We start from the raw sequence: 21,942 nt of genomic DNA, 5'->3' as shown, positions 1-21,942 counted from the left end.
TCGGGATCCGAACCCGATCCGAACTTCGTCCCGAACCCCATTGAAGTCAATGGGGACCCGAACTTTTCGGCACTAAAAAGGCTGTAAAACAGCCCAGGAAAGGGCTAGAGGGCTGCAAAAGGCAGCAACATGTAGGTAAATCCCCTACAAACAAATGTGGATAGGGAAATGAATTAAAATAAAAATTAAATAAATAAAAATTAACCAAAATCAATTGGCGAGAGGTCCCATAGCAGAGAATCTGGCTTCCCGTCACCCACCACTGGAACAGTCCATTCTCAGATATTTAGGCCCCGGAACCCAGGCAGAGGAGAGAGGTCCCGTAACAGAGAATCTGGCTTCATGTCAGCAGAGAATTAGTCTGCATGTCATAGCAGAGAATGAGGCTTCACGTCAGCCACCACTGCAACAGTCCATTGGCATATATTTAGGCCCAGCACACAGGCAGAGGAGAGAGGTCCCGTAACAGACAATCTGGCTTCATGTCAGCAGAGAATTAGTTTGCATGTCATAGCAGAGAATGAGGCTTCACGTCAGCCACCACTGCAACAGTCCATTGGCATATATTTAGGCCCCGGAACCCAGGCAGAGGAGAGAGGTCCCGTAACAGAGAATCTGGCTTCATGTCAGCAGAGAATTAGTCTGCATGTCATAGCAGAGAATGAGGCTTCACGTCAGCCACCACTGCAACAGTCCATTGGCATATATTTAGGCCCAGCACACAGGCAGAGGAGAGAGGTCCCGTAACAGACAATCTGGCTTCATGTCAGCAGAGAATTAGTTTGCATGTCATAGCAGAGAATGAGGCTTCACGTCAGCCACCACTGCAACAGTCCATTGGCATATATTTAGGCCCAGCACACAGGCAGAGGAGAGAGGTCCCGTAACAGACAATCTGGCTTCATGTCAGCAGAGAATTAGTCTGCATGTCATAGCAGAGAATGAGGCTTCACGTCAGCCACCACTGCAACAGTCCATTGGCATATATTTAGGCCCAGCACACAGGCAGAGGAGAGAGGTCCCGTAACAGACAATCTGGCTTCATGTCAGCAGAGAATTAGTTTGCATGTCATAGCAGAGAATGAGGCTTCACGTCAGCCACCACTGCAACAGTCCATTGGCATATATTTAGGCCCAGCACACAGGCAGAGGAGAGAGGTCCCGTAACAGACAATCTGGCTTCATGTCAGCAGAGAATTAGTCTGCATGTCATAGCAGAGAATGAGGCTTCACGTCAGCCACCACTGCAACAGTCCATTGGCATATATTTAGGCCCAGCACACAGGCAGAGGAGAGAGGTCCCGTAACAGACAATCTGGCTTCATGTCAGCAGAGAATTAGTTTGCATGTCATAGCAGAGAATGAGGCTTCACGTCAGCCACCACTGCAACAGTCCATTGGCATATATTTAGGCCCAGCACACAGGCAGAGGAGAGAGGTCCCGTAACAGACAATCTGGCTTCATGTCAGCAGAGAATTAGTCTGCATGTCATAGCAGAGAATGAGGCTTCACGTCAGCCACCACTGCAACAGTCCATTGGCATATATTTAGGCCCAGCACACAGGCAGAGGAGAGAGGTCCCGTAACAGACAATCTGGCTTCATGTCAGCAGAGAATTAGTCTGCATGTCATAGCAGAGAATGAGGCTTCACGTCAGCCACCACTGCAACAGTCCATTGGCATATATTTAGGCCCAGCACACAGGCAGAGGAGAGAGGTCCCGTAACAGACAATCTGGCTTCATGTCAGCAGAGAATTAGTCTGCATGTCATAGCAGAGAATGAGGCTTCACGTCAGCCACCACTGCAACAGTCCATTGGCATATATTTAGGCCCAGCACACAGGCAGAGGAGAGAGGTCCCGTAACAGACAATCTGGCTTTATGTCAGCAGAGAATTAGTCTGCATGTCATAGCAGAGAATGAGGCTTCACGTCAGCCACCACTGCAACAGTCCATTGGCATATATTTAGGCCCAGCACACAGGCAGAGGAGAGAGGTCCCGTAACAGACAATCTGGCTTCATGTCAGCAGAGAATCAGTCTGCATGTCATAGCAGAGAATCAGGCTTCACGTCACCCAACATTGGAACAGTCCATTGGCATATATATCTAGGCCCCGGCACCCAGACAGAGGAGAGGTTCATTCAACTTTGTGTAGCCTCGCAATATAATGGTAAAATGAAAATAAAAATAGGATTGAATGAGGAAGTGCCCTGGAGTCCAATAATATATGGTTAAGGGGAGGTAGTTAATGTCTAATCTGGACAAGGGACGGACAGATCCTGTGGGATCCATGCCTGGTTCATTTTTATGAACGTCAGCTTGTCCACATTGGCTGTAGACAGGCGGCTGCGTTTGTCTGTAATGACGCCCCCTGCCGTGCTGAATACACGTTCAGACAAAACGCTGGCCGCCGGGCAGGCCAGCACCTCCAAGGCATAAAAGGCTAGCTCTGGCCACGTGGACAATTTAGAGACCCAGAAGTTGAATGGGGCCGAACCATCAGTCAGTACGTGGAGGGGTGTGCACATGTACTGTTCCACCATGTTAGTGAAATGTTGCCTCCTGCTAACACGTTGCGTATCAGGTGGTGGTGCAGTTAGCTGTGGCGTGTTGACAAAAGTTTTCCACATCTCTGCCATGCTAACCCTGCCCTCAAAGGAGCTGGCATTGACACAGCTGCCTTGGCGACCTCTTGCTCCTCCTCTGCCTTGGCCTTGGGCTTCCACTTGTTCCCCTGTGACATTTGGGAATGCTCTCAGTAGCGCGTCTACCAACGTGCGCTTGTACTCGCGCATCTTCCTATCACGCTCCAGTGCAGGAAGTAAGGTGGGCACATTGTCTTTGTAGCGTGGATCCAGCAGGGTGGCAACCCAGTAGTCCGCACAGGTTAAAATGTGGGCAACTCTGCTGTCGTTGCGCAGGCACTGCAGCATGTAGTCGCTCATGTGTGCCAGGCTGCCCAGGGGTAAGGACAAGCTGTCCTCTGTAAAAAGGCGTATCATCATCGTCCTGCCTTTCCCCCCAGCCACGCACCAGTGATGGACCCGAGCTGCGTTGGGTGCCACCCCACTGTGACCATGCTTCATCCTCATCCTCCTCCACCTCCTCCTCATCCTCGTCCTCCTCGTCCTCCAGTAGTGGGCCCTGTCTGGCCACATTTGTACCTGGCCTCTGCTGTTGCCAAAAACCTCCTTCTGAGTCACTTCGAAGAGACTGGCCTGAAAGTGCTAAAAATGACCCCTCTTCCTCCTCCTCCTCCTCCTCCTCCTGGGCCACCTCCTCTTGCATCATCGCCCTAAGTGTTTTCTCAAGGAGACATAGAAGTGGTATTGTAACGCTGATAACGGCGTCATCGCCACTGGCCATGTTGGTGGAGTACTCGAAACAGCGCAACAGGGCACACAGGTCTCGCATGGAGGCCCAGTCATTGGTGGTGAAGTGGTGCTGTTCTGTAGTGCGACTGACCCGTGCGTGCTGCAGCTGAAACTCCACTATGGCCTGCTGCTGCTCGCACAGTCTGTCCAGCATGTGCAAGGTGGAGTTCCACCTGGTGGGCACGTCGCATATGAGGCGGTGAGCGGGAAGGCCGAAGTTACGCTGTAGCGCAGACAGGCGAGCAGCAGCAGGATGTGAACGCCGGAAGCGCGAACAGACGGCCCGCACTTTATGCAGCAGCTCTGACATGTCGGGGTAGTTGTGTATGAACTTCTGCACCACCAAATTCAGCACATGCGCCAAGCAAGGGATGTGCGTCAAATTGGCTAGTCCCAGAGCTGCAACGAGATTTCGCCCATTATTACACACACCACCAGGCCGGGCTTGAGGCTCACCGGCAGCAACCACTCGTCGGTCTGTTGTTCTATACCCCGCCACAACTCCTGTGCGGTGTGGGGCCTGTCCCCCAAACATATGAGTTTCAGAATGGCCTGCTGACGTTTACCCCGGGCTGTGCTGAAGTTGGTGGTGAAGGTGTGTGGCTGACTGGATGAGCAGGTGGAAGAAGAGGAGGAGGAAGCCGAGAAGGAGGAGGTGGGCAACAGGAGGCAAAGAATGTTGCCCTGCGATCCTTGGCGGCGGAAGGACGTGCGCCAAACAGCTCTCCGCCTGGGGCCCAGCTGCCACTACATTTACCCAGTGTGCAGTTAGGGAGATATAGCGTCCCTGGCCGTGCTTACTGGTCCACGTATCTGTGGTTAGGTGGACCTTGCTACAGATGGCGTTGCGCAGTGCACACTTGATTTTATCGGATACTTGGTTGTGCAGGGAAGGCACGGCTCTCTTGGAGAAGTAGTGGCGGCTGGGAACAACATACTGTGGGACAGCAAGCGACATGAGCTGTTTGAAGCTGTCTGTGTCCACCAGCCTAAATGACAGCATTTCATAGGCCAGTAGTTTAGAAATGCTGGCATTCAGGGCCAGGGATCGAGGGTGGCTAGGTGGGAATTTACGCTTTCTCTTAAATGTTTGTGAGATGGAGAGCTGAATGCTGCCGTGTGACATGGTTGAGACGCTTGGTGACGGAGGTGGTGGTGGTGGTGTTGGTGGTACATCCCCTGTTTGCTGGGCGGCAGGTGCCAACGTTCCTCCAGAGGCGGAGGAAGAGGCCGAGGCGGCAGCAGCAGAAGAGGCCGAGGCGGCAGCAGCAGAAGAGGTAGCAGGGGGAGCCTGAGTGACTTCCTTGGTTTTAAGGTGTTTACTCCACTGCAGTTCATGCTTTGCATGCAGGTGCCTGGTCATGCAGGTTGTGCTCAGGTTCAGAACGTTAATGCCTCGCTTCAGGCTCTGATGGCACAGCGTGCAAACCACTCGGGTCTTGTCGTCAGCACATTGTTTGAAGAAGTGCCATGCCAGGGAACTCCTTGAAGCTGCCTTTGGGGTGCTCGGTCCCAGATGGCGGCGGTCAGTAGCAGGCGGAGTCTCTTGGCGGCGGGTGTTCTGCTTTTGCCCACTGCTCCCTCTTTTGCTACGCTGTTGGCTCGGTCTCACCACTGCCTCTTCCTCCGAACTGTGAAAGTCAATGGCACGACCTTCATTCCATGTGGGGTCTAGGACCTCATCGTCCCCTGCATCGTCTTCCACCCAGTCTTGATCCCTGACCTCCTGTTCAGTCTGCACACTGCAGAAAGACGCAGCAGTTGGCACCTGTGTTTCGTCATCATCAGAGACATGCTGAGGTGGTATTTCCATGTCCTCATCATCAGGAAACATAAGTGGTTGTGCGTCAGTGCATTCTATGTCTTTCACCGCTGGGGAAGGGCTAGGTGGATGCCCTTGGGAAACCCTGCCAGCGGAGTCTTCAAACAGCATAAGAGACTGCTGCATAACTTGAGGCTGAGACAGTTTCCCTGGTATGCATGGGGGTGATGTGACAGACTGATGGGGTTGGTTTTCAGGCGCCATCTGTGCGCTTTCTGCAGAAGACTGGGTGGGAGATAATGTGAACGTGCTGGATCCACTGTCGGCCACCCAATTGACTAATGCCTGTACTTGCTCAGGCCTTACCATCCTTAGAACGGCATTGGGCCCCACCATATATCGCTGTAAATTCTGGCGGCTACTGGGACCTGAGGTAGTTGGTACACTAGGACGTGTGGATGTGGCAGAACGGCCACGTCCTCTCCCAGCACCAGAGGGTCCACTAACACCACCACGACCATGTCCACGTCCGCGTCCCTTACTAGATGTTTTCCTCATTGTTATGGTTCACCACAACAACAAAAATATTATTTGGCCCAATGTATTGTATTCAAATTCAGCGGGATATAAATTTGAGGCCTAGTATTTAGGCGCTGGGTGACCGGTATGGATTTACTGACAGAATTAGACTTGGAAATGCACAGTAGCGGGTGTGTGAAGTTATTCTGAATGACCCTATGTGCACCTTGAATATTATATACCCTTTTAGGGATAGATTTCAAATAGCTCTGATATAGCAGAAACCACTAAATTATGAAATTGCTAAATTGGGAATTGTATTTCAACCCAGAACAAAAAATGTGCTTTGACGGACACTAAATAACTTTCCCAGCCACAACAGGACAGCGGTAACGAGAGATTTAGCGGGATATAAATTTGAGGCCTAGTATTTAGGCGCTGGGTGACAGGTATGGGTTTAGTGACAGAATTAGACTTGGAAATGCACAGTAGCGGGTGTGTGAAGTTATTCTGAATGACCCTATGTGCACCTTCAATATGATCTACCCTTTTAGGGATAGATTTCAAATAGCTCTGATACAGCAGAAACCACTAAATTTTTTAATTGCTAAATTGGGAATTGTATTTCAACCCAGAACAAAAAATGTGCTTTGACGGACACTAAATAACTTTCCCAGCCACAACAGTACAGCGGTAACGAGAGATTTAGCGGGATATAAATCTGAGGCCTAGTATTTAGGCGCTGGGTGACCGGTATGGATTTAGCGACAGAATTAGACTTGGAAATGCACAGTAGCGTGTGTGTGAAGTTATTCTGAATGACCCTATGTGCACCTTGAATATTATATACCCTTTTAGGGATAGATTTCAAATAGCTCTGATATAGCAGGAACCACTAAATTATGAAATTGCTAAATTGGGAATTGTACTTCAACCCAGAACAAAAAATGTGCTTTGACGGACACTAAATAACTTTCCCAGCCACAACAGGACAGCGGTAACGAGAGATTTAGCGGGATATAAATTTGAGGCCTAGTATTTAGGCGCTGGGTGACCGGTATGGATTTAGTGACAGAATTAGACTTGGAAATGCACAGTAGCGTGTGTGTGAAGTTATTCTGAATGACCCTATGTGCACCTTGAATATTATATACCCTTTTAGGGATAGATTTCAAATAGCTCTGATATAGCAGAAACCACTAAATTATGAAATTGCTAAATTGGGAATTGTATTTCAACCCAGAACAAAAAATGTGCTTTGACGGACACTAAATAACTTTCCCAGCCACAACAGGACAGCGGTAACGAGAGATTTAGCGGGATATAAATTTGAGGCCTAGTATTTAGGCGCTGGGTGACAGGTATGGGTTTAGTGACAGAATTAGACTTGGAAATGCACAGTAGCGTGTGTGTGAAGTTATTCTGAATGACCCTATGTGCACCTTCAATATGATCTACCCTTTTAGGGATAGATTTCAAATAGCTCTGATACAGCAGAAACCACTAAATTATGAAATTGCTAAATTGGGAATTGTATTTCAACCCAGAACAAAAAATGTGCTTTGACGGACACTAAATAACTTTCCCAGCCACAACAGGACAGCGGTAACGAGAGATTTAGCGGGATATAAATTTGAGGCCTAGTATTTAGGCGCTGGGTGACCGGTATGGATTTAGTGACAGAATTAGACTTGGAAATGCACAGTAGCGTGTGTGTGAAGTTATTCTGAATGACCCTATGTGCACCTTGAATATTATATACCCTTTTAGGGATAGATTTCAAATAGCTCTGATATAGCAGAAACCACTAAATTATGAAATTGCTAAATTGGGAATTGTACTTCAACCCAGAACAAAAAATGTGCTTTGACGGACACTAAATAACTTTCCCAGCCACAACAGGACAGCGGTAACGAGAGATTTAGCGGGATATAAATTTGAGGCCTAGTATTTAGGCGCTGGGTGACCGGTATGGATTTAGTGACAGAATTAGACTTGGAAATGCACAGTAGCGTGTGTGTGAAGTTATTCTGAATGACCCTATGTGCACCTTGAATATTATATACCCTTTTAGGGATAGATTTCAAATAGCTCTGATATAGCAGAAACCACTAAATTATGAAATTGCTAAATTGGGAATTGTATTTCAACCCAGAACAAAAAATGTGCTTTGACGGACACTAAATAACTTTCCCAGCCACAACAGGACAGCGGTAACGAGAGATTTAGCGGGATATAAATTTGAGGCCTAGTATTTAGGCGCTGGGTGACCGGTATGGATTTAGTGACAGAATTAGACTTGGAAATGCACAGTAGCGTGTGTGTGAAGTTATTCTGAATGACCCTATGTGCACCTTGAATATTATATACCCTTTTAGGGATAGATTTCAAATAGCTCTGATATAGCAGGAACCACTAAATTATGAAATTGCTAAATTGGGAATTGTACTTCAACCCAGAACAAAAAATGTGCTTTGACGGACACTAAATAACTTTCCCAGCCACAACAGGACAGCGGTAACGAGAGATTTAGCGGGATATAAATTTGAGGCCTAGTATTTAGGCGCTGGGTGACCGGTATGGATTTAGTGACAGAATTAGACTTGGAAATGCACAGTAGCGTGTGTGTGAAGTTATTCTGAATGACCCTATGTGCACCTTGAATATTATATACCCTTTTAGGGATAGATTTCAAATAGCTCTGATATAGCAGAAACCACTAAATTATGAAATTGCTAAATTGGGAATTGTATTTCAACCCAGAACAAAAAATGTGCTTTGACGGACACTAAATAACTTTCCCAGCCACAACAGGACAGCGGTAACGAGAGATTTAGCGGGATATAAATTTGAGGCCTAGTATTTAGGCGCTGGGTGACCGGTATGGATTTAGTGACAGAATTAGACTTGGAAATGCACAGTAGCGTGTGTGTGAAGTTATTCTGAATGACCCTATGTGCACCTTGAATATTATATACCCTTTTAGGGATAGATTTCAAATAGCTCTGATATAGCAGAAACCACTAAATTATGAAATTGCTAAATTGGGAATTGTACTTCAACCCAGAACAAAAAATGTGCTTTGACGGACACTAAATAACTTTCCCAGCCACAACAGGACAGCGGTAACGAGAGATTTAGCGGGATATAAATTTGAGGCCTAGTATTTAGGCGCTGGGTGACCGGTATGGATTTAGTGACAGAATTAGACTGGGATATGGCCAAAAAATAACCACACTATTGCTGGTTAAATGCACTTGGTGACGGGCGCAGCTTGCCCCTGATGTAGTATATGGCCAAAAAATGAACAGACTATTGCTGGTTAAATGCACTTGGTGTCACAGCTTGACGAACCACACTACTGAGGGTTAAATGCACTTGGTGACGGGCGCAGCTTGCCCCTGATGTAGTATATGGCCAAAAAATGAACAGACTATTGCTGGTTAAATGCACTTGGTGACGGGCGCAGCTTGCCCCTGATTTAGTATATGGCCAAAAAATGAACAGACTATTGCTGGTTAAATGCACTTGGTGTGATAGCTTGACCAACCACACTACTGAGGGTTAAATGCACTTGGTGACGGGCGCAGCTTGCCCCTGATGTAGTATATGGCCAAAAAATGAACAGACTATTGCTGGTTAAATGCACTTGGTGACGGGCGCAGCTTGCCCCTGATTTAGTATATGGCCAAAAAATGAACAGACTATTGCTGGTTAAATGCACTTGGTGTGATAGCTTGACCAACCACACTACTGAGGGTTAAATGCACTTGGTGACGGGCGCAGCTTGCCCCTGATGTAGTATATGGCCAAAAAATGAACAGACTATTGCTGGTTAAATGCACTTGGTGACGGGCGCAGCTTGCCCCTGATTTAGTATATGGCCAAAAAATGAACAGACTATTGCTGGTTAAATGCACTTGGTGTGATAGCTTGACCAACCACACTACTGAGGGTTAAATGCACTTGGTGACGGGCGCAGCTTGCCCCTGATGTAGTATATGGCCAAAAAATGAACAGACTATTGCTGGTTAAATGCACTTGGTGTCACAGCTTGACGAACCACACTACTGAGGGTTAAATGCACTTGGTGACGGGCGCAGCTTGCCCCTGATGTAGTATATGGCCAAAAAATAAACAGACTATTGCTGGTTAAATGCACTTGGTGTGACAGCTTCACCCTGATGTAGGCTTTAGCCAAAAAACAACCACACCATTGAGGGTTAAATGCACTTGGTGACAGGCGCAGCTTGCCCCTGATTTAGTATATGGCCAAAAAATGAACAGACTATTGCTGGTTAAATGCACTTGGTGTGACAGCTTCACCCTGATGTAGGCTTTAGCCAAAAAACAACCACACCATTGAGGGTTAAATGCACTTGGTCGCAGCTTGGATGCACTTGGTCGCAGCACCGCACAAGACACAAAATGGCCGCCGATCACCCCAGAAAAAAGTGACTGACAAACGGTCAGGGCAGCCTAAAAACAGTGAGTGAGCATTTGAATTTCAGCAGCCCAATGATGCACAGCTGCAGATCGATCGATTAATCAAGTGAAGTCCTTTGGAGGAGTTAATCTGCCTAATCTCGCCCTACTGTCGCATCCGCAACCTCTCCCTACGCTAATCAGAGCAGAGTGACGGGCGGCGCTATGTGACTCCAGCTTAAATAGAGGCTGGGTCACATGGTGCTCTGGCCAATCACAGCCATGCCAATAGTAGGCATGGCTGTGACGGCCTCTTGGGGCAAGTAGTATGACGCTTGTTGATTGGCTGCTTTGCAGCCTTTCAAAAAGCGCCAAGAAAGCGTCACAAAAGCGCCAAGAAAGCGACGAACACCGAACCCGAACCCGGACTTTTACGAAAATGTCCGGGTTCGGGTCCGTGTCACGGACACCCCAAAATTCGGTACGAACCCGAACTATACAGTTCGAGTTCGCTCATCCCTAATCAGTACTACAAGAAAAATATATACGCATTTCACTTCTGCAGTTATTTCTGGTGAAAGCGTATAGAGGCGTATTTCAGTAAAAGAACAAAAAAATATACGCACTGCACTGTTGCAGTTATTTCTGGTCAGAGTGTATAGGGGCGTATTTCAGTACTACAAGAAAAATATATTCTCAGTGCATTTCTGAAGTGTATAGTGGCCTATTTAAGTCCAACAAGAAAAATATATTCTCAGTTCACTTCTGCAGTTATTTCTGTTAAAAGCATATGGGGGCGTATTACAGTAAAAATAAGAATAATAAATACGCACTGCACTGTTGCAGTTATTTCTGGTAAAAGCGTATAGGGGCGTATTTCAGTACTACAAGAAAAATATATTCTCAGTGCATTTCTGCAGTTAATTCTGGTGAAAGCGTATAGTGCCTATTTCAGTCCAACAAGAAAAATATATGCTCAGTTCACTTCTGCAGTTATTTCTGCTGAAAGCGTTTACTGGCCTATTTCAGTACAAAAAGAAAAATATATTCTCAGTTCATGTCGGCGGTTATATGTGTTGAAAGCATAGGTGGAAGTCAGCAGAGTGGCAGCAGTGGGAGGTTGAGAGCCAAGCGTGCTGGGGGTAGAGCACGGCGGTGGTTATATGTGTTAAAAGCGTTTAGTGGTCTATTTCAGTATAAACAGAAAAATACATTCTCAGTTCACGTCGGCGGTTACATGTGTTGAAAGCACGTCTGGGATTCAGCAGTGTGGCCTATTTCAGTACAAAAAGAAAAATATATTCTCAGTTCATGTTGGTGGTTATATGGGTTGAAAGCATGGCTGGGAATCAGCGGGTGGCAGCAGTGGGAGGTCGGGAGCCAAACGTGCCGGGGGTAGAGCACCTACTTCGCAGCGGCCTACCTACCTGGGAAGTAGTGGTGCAGGGGTTCACGGAAGTAGCAGCGGTAGCAGTACGTCAGTGCGGAGGTTATATGTGGTAAAATCTTTATTGAAGTATTTTGGTCGAAAAACTAAATTTATTCAGCGGTCAGCGCTGCGGTTATATGCGGTTAAATCTCCATGCTGTCTCCATGATAAATCTGCAGCGTGGGGGCCCTGTGTGGCTTCTAAACACTTTCAAAATAATCCTTTAGCGGAGCGAATAGATGCCGGATGATCGGGATGCTCCCTGACCTTCCCAGGAGCTGCTGTCGGGAGCAGCGGTTCATTTCTGAGACGTCCGTATAGTTCGGAGGGAATCCGAAGACCCTTTCCATCTCCGTGCACCATTATATGTGGTAAAATCTTTATTGAAATATTTTGGTGGAAAAATAAATTTTATTCAGCATTCAGCGCTGCACTTATATGCTGTAAAATCTTTTGTGACTTATTTCGGTGGAAAAAAAATTGTATTCAGTGTTAAGCACAGCACTTATATGCGGTCAAATCTTTTGTGAATTATTTCGGTGGAGAAACAAATTTCATTCAGCGTTCAGCACTGCACTTATATGCGGTAAAATCTTTTGGGACTTATTTCGGTGGAAAAATAAATTGTATTCAGCGTTCAGCGCTGCACTTATATGCAGTCAAATCTTTTGTGAATTATTTTGGTGGAAAAACTAATTTCCACCTCCTCCATTAATTTTCTCCTCTCTTCATTCTCATCCTCAACACTCACACTGACTTGACACCCCCCAGCTATATATATATATATAAGTGGTGCCAGCACCACCTACGGGCGAATAAAGGTAAATGACACTGCCAGCCTGTTAAAGGGAATTACTGCATGATACCACAATACATTTGATATGACATTTAGAACAGTTTAAAGTGCCCACATATAGCACATAGTGGGACACTGCATCAAGATGAATCAGGCGTGGATCAGCCAGGATTTCCACACACCAATGCCTGATGCATCAGACTAGATCATCCATGGTGCCACACCAACAATCTGACAAAAGAGACCGTTTTTTTCTGGCTACCTGCCTCAACTACTATTCTGATGCTGTTACCCGCCTGATGCCACACATCTGATGCCAAATGCTCCTTCTTTCACCCACCATCTTCAGCGGGTACTGGTATTGCCACTTACCTCCACAGTATGTTACCTTGCCACTCTGTGGCCACCTCCAGACTGTCGATGTGCCGCTCTGTGGTCCCCTCATGCTACTGCCACCCCCAGACTCTGTCATTGTGCCAATCTGTGACCTCCTCCTGATGCTGCCGCCACCTCCAGACTCAGTCATTGTGCCACTCTGTGGCCTACTCATGCTGCTGCCACCTCTACACTCTGTCATTGTGCCGCTCTGTGGTCTCCTCATACTGCTGCCACCTCCAGACTCTGTCATTGTGCCGCTCTGTGGTCTCCTCATGCTGCTGCCACCTACAGACTCAGTCATTGTGCCACTCGGTGGCCTCCTCATACTGCCGCCACCTCCAGACTCTATGATTGTGCCACTTGGTGGCCTTCTCCTAATGCTGATGCTGCCGCCACCTACAGACTCTGTCATTGTGCCACTCGGTGGTCACCTCATACTGCTTCCACCTCCAGACCCTGTCATTGGGCCACTCTGTGACCTCCTGATGCTGCCGCCACTTTCAGACTCTGTCATTGTGTCGCTCTGTGGTCTCCTCATGCTGCTGCAACCTCCAGACCCTGTATTTGGGCCACTCCTCCTGATGCTGCTTTCACCTCACCACTATGTCATAGAGCCACTCTGTGGACTTCTCATGCTGTTCCCACTCTCCCCACTTCATGACTGATCCACTATTTTGGCTTTCGGCCTGGCTTACATCATCATTTATTTGACACTGCATCTGATCTGTCAGAAGGAAGGAAAAATGAGATGCACAATGGATCCTGTCTATGTAACAGCTGTAAGACCTTTATGGTCCCATCAGAATTGGCTTATGATTTGGTAGCCAAAAGCAGGAGTGGGTAGAAAACACAGAAGACATGTAAATATTCCATTCAGGTGTCATCTCTGTTTTAGATCCACTCAGTTTTTTTTGCCTTTAGCAATACTGAGGGATTATTGAGCAAATGCTGACTGAGTGAAGGCGGATGCTCAACAGACAGGATCCGTTTTTTCTGAGTAATTGTTCTGACGGATCAGAGAATGGGGAAAATTAATCAGTGACGTCAACACAAACTTACTGCTGACACCCTCGCCACTCTGTCCGTGGGACTCTACTTGTATAAGCGTTTAATAGAACGGGTTCTGTAGACATCTATGTGCACTTAGCTGACGACGGTGTAAAAGGAGTGCGCTTCTTCTTGATGCTAACATTTACATGTAAGGCTGAGTTGATACTTTAGTTGTTTGGTCAGTTTTGGCCCCGTGACTGCCCAAATAACTGAAGTGTGCAGTGATTCTAAGAGCGAAGCCTGTCATCTGCATGTCATACTGACTCACAGTATTGTTTCACTACCACAGCAGACTCCCTATGCATATTACTACAAGGCACAGTGTTCTACACCACTATACAGGCTCTCAGCAGCCAGGAAATAGCCGTGGTTTTACGCGATTCGCGGCGAATACATTCGGATCGAAGCAAATTTTTCCGAAAAATTGGTCGTATTTTTGAAAAATTCTCTCATCTCTAACAATGACCTCTGTACAGGTCGCAGAAAAACTCTCTTATAGAAGTCCCCTCCTGTCCAGTTACCCAAATTTTAAGAATGGTTTCACACATAGGAGCAGATTTACTAAGACTGGAGTTTCATATGTCTGAGAGGTGGGAACCAGCACCTATTTCAAGAACAGGGATATGACGAATCACGTACACCTGAAGAGAGAGAGTTGGCAATGCACGTGTCTGCTCTGCTCTCCATTGATGTCTATGGTAGTCACAGAAACAACTGTCTAAGGAGAGAATAGTTTATAGTTAATTTCAATAGAAAAATTGGAAACCTAAAAGGAAGTATGAAAAGTAAAAGAAACATTTGTGTATTGCTCAGAATAGTAATATGAATCATGACAATTACCATCACAATACCGTGCTCAAGCACCTCTAGCTTACATTAAACATATATTATTATTAACACTGGGACATTTTTAATGAACTGTCTGTAAATGACCTGATATCTGCCAATATGGGTGTGCACGTGTACCATTATAAACACATATATTAGTAAGGAGAGACATTAACTTCTTACTATAAAATGGCTCTGGGCTTGGCCGGTTTGAAATGAGAGAATATCAGAATACTAGAAAATGTCATATACAATAACCTTCCCAATTTTACATGAACATAGTAACATAGTTAGTAAAAAAAACTGTCAATCAGTGGCAGGGGGGTGGAGAAAGTAAGAAGCTCATGAATATCAGGACTTGTTGGCATGCACTAGAGCTGTTAGGGTCGAGCAGCATAAAACTGCAGATTCCTTTAAATTCTCAACTACAAATCTAATAATCAGAGTAAATCCCTAGCTCAACAATCCACCTCCAGTAAACCAGTACATAACTATTATTACTTTCAAGAAAGGCTTCTGGGCCCCTTCAAACTCTTGGATGTATGTGTCACAGCTGAATTCCCCAAACCATAAGATATATATATATATATATATATATATATATATATACACACACACACATTTACAGAAACATAAATTGCAATGTAAGTACTGACACCCGGAGACTGTAGAATATTTTTTTTTATTCTCTTTTTTAGAAAATTCAAACAGCAATATTAGTAGCAAAAACTGTAACCACACTTCTAACGCGTTTCAGACCAATTAATTTATACCTCATGTTGTTTGAATGTTTTAACAAGGAGAATAAAGAAGATTCTGCTTTATTGCTTTTCTGTTTCTGTACAGCAGAGAGTTCAGTAGTCCTACTGCTCTTACAGTATGGACCCTCCTTCTATCATGATGGACCTATTACCTGGTATTGTGCCAGGCAGCCAGTTGAACTCCCCAGTAGGTCTTGATCTTATTGGTCCCTGTGTTGCTCCATTAAGCGCTAAAGGAAAAAAAAAAGCTTAAGTTTTACATTTGTTCTACAAATGACAGTTATTTAGCCCCTTAAGAATCAGGCCAATATTGGGCTTTACGACCACAGCATTTGTTGGCTTTCCTGTATTCTCTGAGGTATAACTTTTTTATTTACTGTGCTGTTTGAAGCCATAATATTGGGATGCATATCAGCTTTAAATATTTCTACTTTTTTATAATGACAAAATTTTTGAAAAAGGATTTTCTCCATTTTTTAAATTAAAATTTTACACAATTTTACATAATATATAAGGATGTTAAAGTTATGAGGATGTCACTATGTCTATTTTTATATTGTTCATTAACTTTTAGTTAACAAAAAAATGCAAAAAGTCACATTTATTATTATTATTTTTTTTTTTTTTACTTTTGCATTCAATATTATGTTGCTGCCTGTGCCTATGTGGGAAACATACAATTCTAAAAAAAGTGGTACACTCTTGAAAAAGTTACGAATTTCCTACTGAAACCCCTTATATGGTGCATTTGCTGAAAATAATGTTTTCAGTTTTATTAGTGCATAAAAAATATACAGCTGTAAAGTTTTATGACACTTCTTAGTTTACTGACCAGGCTGATATAAATCTCTGGATATTCTCATTTCTTACCCTTTGTGTATCTCATAAAACTAAACAATAAATCTTTTAGTTTTTTTAAAATTAAGAATAATTATAATAATAATAATAATGTTATTGTTGTTGTTCTGCACCTAATAGCAGAAAATAGAGCAGGTAAATGAATTGACTGTACTTTACAGAATTTTGCCGTTTCTGTAATACTATGCAATTCACAGCAGCAACAGTTTTAACCTTATTATAAAAGCCTCTTTTTAAAATCTATTAAATTTCTCAATGTTGTACAGAAGCTTTCTTTCCTAAAGACAAACGCTTTGTTAATAGTGATTAGAGTGGGGGGAGCTTTACTATTACATGTTCCCATGAAAACACAAAATGGGTATCATAGTAATTTTCGCATACAGTAGGGGTTATTTTTCACTTTTGGGGGCAATTTACTGATGTGCATGAACTGCCTATGGGCAGTCTATGAAATAAACAGTAAAAACACATAGACTTGGACTGGAAAACTGACTGGAAATATTTGCAGCACTTTTCACACATCCAATTTCCAAAAGGAGAGCTTGAGACATGGAGGGAATACTGAAAAATAAGCTGTCCAAGCGTTGGTTGGAAAGAAATACAAATAGTGTCAATATGAATAAACAGAAAGTTACATAAAAGCCATAAAATAGCTAACAGAGGAAAAACATATGTTATGGTCCCACAATAGAGACGTGTCAGAAATTACCAGGAAGTCTAGTCCGTGGTCTGAGAGAAGTTTTGGGCCTGGTAGAGCTATGTTGCAGTCGGTATGGAGCTGAAAATAGAAAGACAATTTCCAATTAATAAAGGATAGATTTAAGTTAGGGAGGTGGGAATGAGTCCTTTACATGGCCATGCAGTTCATTGCAGTAGGATTTCTCTGATGATGATGATGGAATATTGCTACTAAAATAGAAAAGTGTAATGGTAAAAAGTAAAAATGATGATTTTATTTTTTCCAGGAAGGTTGTAGAAAAAGGAGGCATGCTGCGCCCTCAGCACAAAAGCAGGATGATGATGGAAGAAAGATATTGGTGAATAGAGCAATGCAAATCATAACCAAAGAATGGATGGAAAACAGCTTGCACGTTCCAAGTATGACCACGCAGCATGTCAACTAAGTATAATGGAGGCATCTAAATATATTACAAGAGAAATAAGCCATTCACAAGAGGATGTGTCTTCTATTACCCAACGTAGTTGCAACAATCACATGTGGACGTTTAGGTTTAGTAGTATCCATGGGTGCTCCTGTAGAAGCTATTAAGAAATAATTTCAGTTTCTAAACATATATCTATGTCATTCCAAGGTATACCTGTTAAATCAGCAAAGCCTCTGACAAATACACAGTGCTCTTACGGTACGTTCACACAAGGCAGATTTGTTGCATAAGTTCATATATGTGAATTGAGTTGTTTCTGCAGCATATCAATGGGTTTTTGGAAACCCCACTCAGTTGTTTCTGCAGTTGCAGATATTTCTGCAACAAATCTGCAATATGGAAACATGCCATTGGTATACACTGGTTTTGCTAGAAGCAGTTTGCTGTTCCTCTAAAATTAAAAGAATAAGCCAAGTACACTAATACATTTTAAAATCATTCCATTCACAGGCACCACACACAAGAAATATTACAATTAACCCTTTTGTGTAGTATCATTTTTTTTTTTTCTATTTTAATGCACTGGCAAAAGTATAGGATCACTGTTCACAATTTTATATGTACTACCGATTAATATTAGAACATGTTCTACAGCACACCTTAGTAAATACACTGTTTTTACAGCTTTATGAGGCTGCCTTAGTTTATAATATGCATTTCTTAATTTTTTAATTCAAATGCAGACATTTTTCACACTCAAAAATGACTGCAAAATGAAAACTTTATGAGATTCCAAAATAAATAAAACACATGTAAATGTATTACCAGGTTTTGCTCGAGTCCGAGGAGTTGGTTTGGGTTTTTTGGTTATTGGTGTTGAAACCTTTTGCGTTGGAACTGTAAAAAAACCCAGTGAGATCTCTTTTTTTTACTGCTAAAAAAATCTATTTTCTGATTTCATTATATTAGCCTTGATCACAGAGAATAAACACAGACATGGAGTGTACTAATGATGAAGTGTTATTACATGATATGCTTAAGTTAGATGCAGTTATGAAAACTATGTCCAGAGTTATGTAAATTGTGCGCCTAAAAAGTTCACTTTCAAAACATAGAAGTGTGAAGTACTGTAACATTATGTTGTTTCATGTATTCAGAGATGGCCAGTATTATAATTCATTAGTGTATTCAAAAGGGCCAAGCCCCAGGTCAAAGGATTGGTTTATCTTCTATGTTACAGAACATAAATGTTCATATGTGTTCATGATCTGTGCTAACATCAGCAACATCAAACTTAATGGCTTCTCACAATGGCTTTTTTTGTTATTGATCTATCTAGCTATGATATTTCACTGCACATAGTTAGAGCGAGTTGACATCACCGTACTTTCCTTTCTTCTGATATGTCAGAAGAATAGAAAAAAAAATAAAAAATGGATCATGTATTTTGAGTATCAGTTATGATCAATTTGCACTAAAAATAAGTGATCCATCTTTTTTTGAGCATCAGTTATAATCAGTTTGCATCAGTTTGTGTCCCTTCCGTCAGAGATCAGTTATTTTTGACGGGAGAAAAAGTATTGCATGCAGTACTTTTTCTCCTGTCAAAAATTAATCACTGACGGAACTGACACAAACTGGTCATAACTGATGCTCAAGATAAGACGGATCACTTATTTTATTTATTTATTTTTACTGCAAACTGATGGTAACTGAGCATACCTGATGCTCAAAATAAGGGATCCGTCTTTTTAAATGGTGATGTGCTAAGCCTGAAGCTAGTTTCACACTAGCGCTAGACATCTTTGGCAGGCTGTTCTGGCAGGAAGCAGCCAATCGGAGATGTCTGGATCTGGCATTGCCTGATGCTACCTGATACCTGTCGGCCCCATTAACTATAATGGAGACCAGTGGAGATCTGTCAGCAACCCGGCAAATATGCAGAGAATCTGCTGAATGAAAACTACTGCGGCATATTTACTGGATTGTGGCCAGATCTCAGCCACTCCCCATTATATTAATGAGGTCGGACGGCAATGCGGTTGAATGCAGAGAGAGGATAGGACATCAGTATAAAAACAATTGGAAAACCCCTTTAACTTATCTGAATATTGTCAACTAATGTCATATCTATGTTACTTCAGCATATGTTAGTAGGTTAGTGAGCAGGTATTCCAAACACATTTGTGCAATGGAACAATATAAACCGAACTACAGAACGGCACACAGATTGTTCACAGAAAGGTAAGAAAATCTAAATTTATGGGAGCAATTACTTTGAAGATGATGGGCTAGGAAAAATTAGCTGAAGACCTGGCACAATTGGTAGGCACTTGACTCTAGACTGGACTTCCTTTCTCAAGTATCTAAAATGCTAGAGATTTATGTTTAGTGGGTATCATCCAGTATACAAAGTAAATATAGTATGTACTGTTCTGGTAGATATCTTTCAAATAAAAATATAAATGTTGAGTGAATGGGATCCTTTACAAAGCAGATCAGTCTAGATTCATTATATACAGTCATGGCCAAAAGTTTTGAGAATCACACAAATATTCGTTTTCACAAAGTTTGCTGCTAAACTGCTTTTAGATCTTTGTTTCAGTTGTTTCTGTGATGTAGTGAAATATAATAACACGCACTTCATACATTTCAAAGGCTTTTATCGACAATTACATGACATTTATGCAAAGAGTCAGTATTTGCAGTGTTGGCCCTTCTTTTTCAGGACCTCTGCAATTTAACTGGGCATGCTCTCAATCAACTTCTGGGCCAATTCCTGACTGATAGCAACCCATTCCTTCATAATCACTTCTTGGCGTTTGTCAGAATTAGTGGGTTTTTGTTTGTCCACCCGCCTCTTGAGGATTGACCACAAGTTCTCAATGGGATTAGGATCTGGGGAGTTTCCAGGCCAATGACCCAAAATGTCAATGTTTTGGTCTCCGAGCCACTTAGTTATCACTTTTCCCTTATGGCACGGTGTTCCATCGTGCTGGAAAATGCATTGTTCTTCACCAAACTGTTGTTGGATTGTTGGAAGAAGTTGCCGTTGGAGGGTGTTTTGGTACCATTCTTTATTCATGGCTGTGTTTTTGGGCAAAATTGTGAGTGATCCCACTCCCTTGGATGAGAAGCAACCCCACACATGAATGGTCTCAGGATGCTTTACTGTTGGCATGACACAGGACTGATGGTAGCGCTCACCTTTTCTTCTCCGGACAAGCCTTTTTCCTGATGCCCCAAAAAATCGGAAAGAGGCTTCATCAGAGAATATGACTTTGTCCCAGTACTCAGCAGTCCATTCACCATATTTTCTGCAGAAGATCAATCTGTCCCTGATGGTTTTTTTTGGAGAGAAGTGGCTTCTTTGCTGCCCTTCTTGACACTAGGCCATCTTCCAAAAGTCTTCGCCTCACTGTGCGTGCAGAAGCGCTCACACCTGCCTGCTGCCATTCCTGAGCAAGCTCTGCACTGGTGGCACTCCGATCCCGCAGGAGAATCCTCTTTAGGAGACGATCCTGGCGCTTGCTGGACTTTCTTGGACGCCCTGAAGCCTTCTTAATAAGAATTAAACCTCTTTCCTTGAAGTTCTTGATGATCCTCTAAATTGTTGATTGAGGTGCAATCTTAGTAGCCACAATATCCTTGCCTGTGAAGCCATTTTTATGCAACACAATGATGGCTGCACGCGTTTCTTTGCAGGTCACCATGGTTAACAATGGAAGAACAATGATTTCAAGAATCACCCTCCTTTTAACAGGTCAAGTCTGCCATTTTAACCCAATCAGCCTGACATAATGATCTCCAGCCTTGTGCTCGTCAACATTCTCACCTGAGTTAAGACGATTACTGAAATGATCTCAGCAGGTCCTTTAATGACAGCAATGAAATGCAGTGGAAAGTTTTTTTTGGGAATTAAGTTAATTTTCATGGCAAAGAAGGACTATGCAATTCATCTGATCACTCTTCATAACATTCTGGAGTATATGCAAATTGCTATTATAAAAACTTAAGCAGCAACTTTTCCAATTTTCAATATTTATGTAATTCTCAAAACTTTTGGCCACGACTGTACATAATGGCTCCTAAAAAAGATGAACTCATAACCTTAATGTGAACAGGGCTGATGCTATCTTTAAAATCTGATGCTTTTCTATCATGAGGGTTGCCTATAACATTCCTAGTTTATAGGATTAAGTAGTAGCAAATATGGACAGCACAACTGGTGTAGTTAAAATATTTACCAGGCTCTGAATGAGGAGGACTTTCAGGCTTTTGTGTTGCTGTGGACTGATAAGGTCTTTGTGTGTTAGGAACTGAAAAATACAACAGATTAGTAGTGGTAGCTGTTCGATAGAAGCAATCCAATGTATACTTGACACTATACTGTATACCAGGTGTAGCTATAAAATTTCCGTGTGCTCCCATTACTTTTCTAGATCTCAGATGTAAGAAATATATGATAATTAGTATCTCATTTTGTAAAAAAGAGCTAGGCCAGCGAACAGCTGATTGCCAAGGGTCAAGTTTTAATAGCTACTGGAGCTCAGCTGAAATCAAAGCTGCTAGTGTCACAAGGTGAACATTCTTGGTTGACCATGTAATACATAGGTGAGCTGTGTCTGCCACAGTAAGAGTTGCTTTTTGTC

At 43.4% G+C, this 21,942-nt stretch overlaps 1 protein-coding gene across 7 annotated transcripts in view; it reads right to left on the bottom strand.

Moving 5' to 3' along the window:
- Positions 1-21,942, bottom strand: part of LOC122930979 (ABI family member 3 binding protein) — a 407,440-nt gene that overhangs the window by 83,420 nt on the left and 302,078 nt on the right. For 6 of the 7 annotated variants that reach the window (XM_044284793.1, XM_044284797.1, XM_044284794.1 and 3 more), the window contains 5 exons: positions 21,538-21,609; positions 18,116-18,187; positions 17,379-17,447; positions 16,894-16,962; positions 15,479-15,556 (listed from right to left, as the gene is read on the bottom strand). In XM_044284793.1, coding sequence (XP_044140728.1) covers positions 15,479-15,556; positions 16,894-16,962; positions 17,379-17,447; positions 18,116-18,187; positions 21,538-21,609 — 360 coding nt within the window. The remainder of the gene's footprint in view (positions 1-15,478; positions 15,557-16,893; positions 16,963-17,378; positions 17,448-18,115; positions 18,188-21,537; positions 21,610-21,942) is intronic. The other variant, XM_044284795.1, reaches the window with a different exon arrangement.

Source organism: Bufo gargarizans, chromosome 3 (genome assembly GCF_014858855.1).
Source record: "Bufo gargarizans isolate SCDJY-AF-19 chromosome 3, ASM1485885v1, whole genome shotgun sequence".
Classification (NCBI taxonomy): Eukaryota; Metazoa; Chordata; class Amphibia; order Anura; family Bufonidae; genus Bufo; species Bufo gargarizans.
This window is presented reverse-complemented; position numbering and strand designations above follow the sequence as displayed.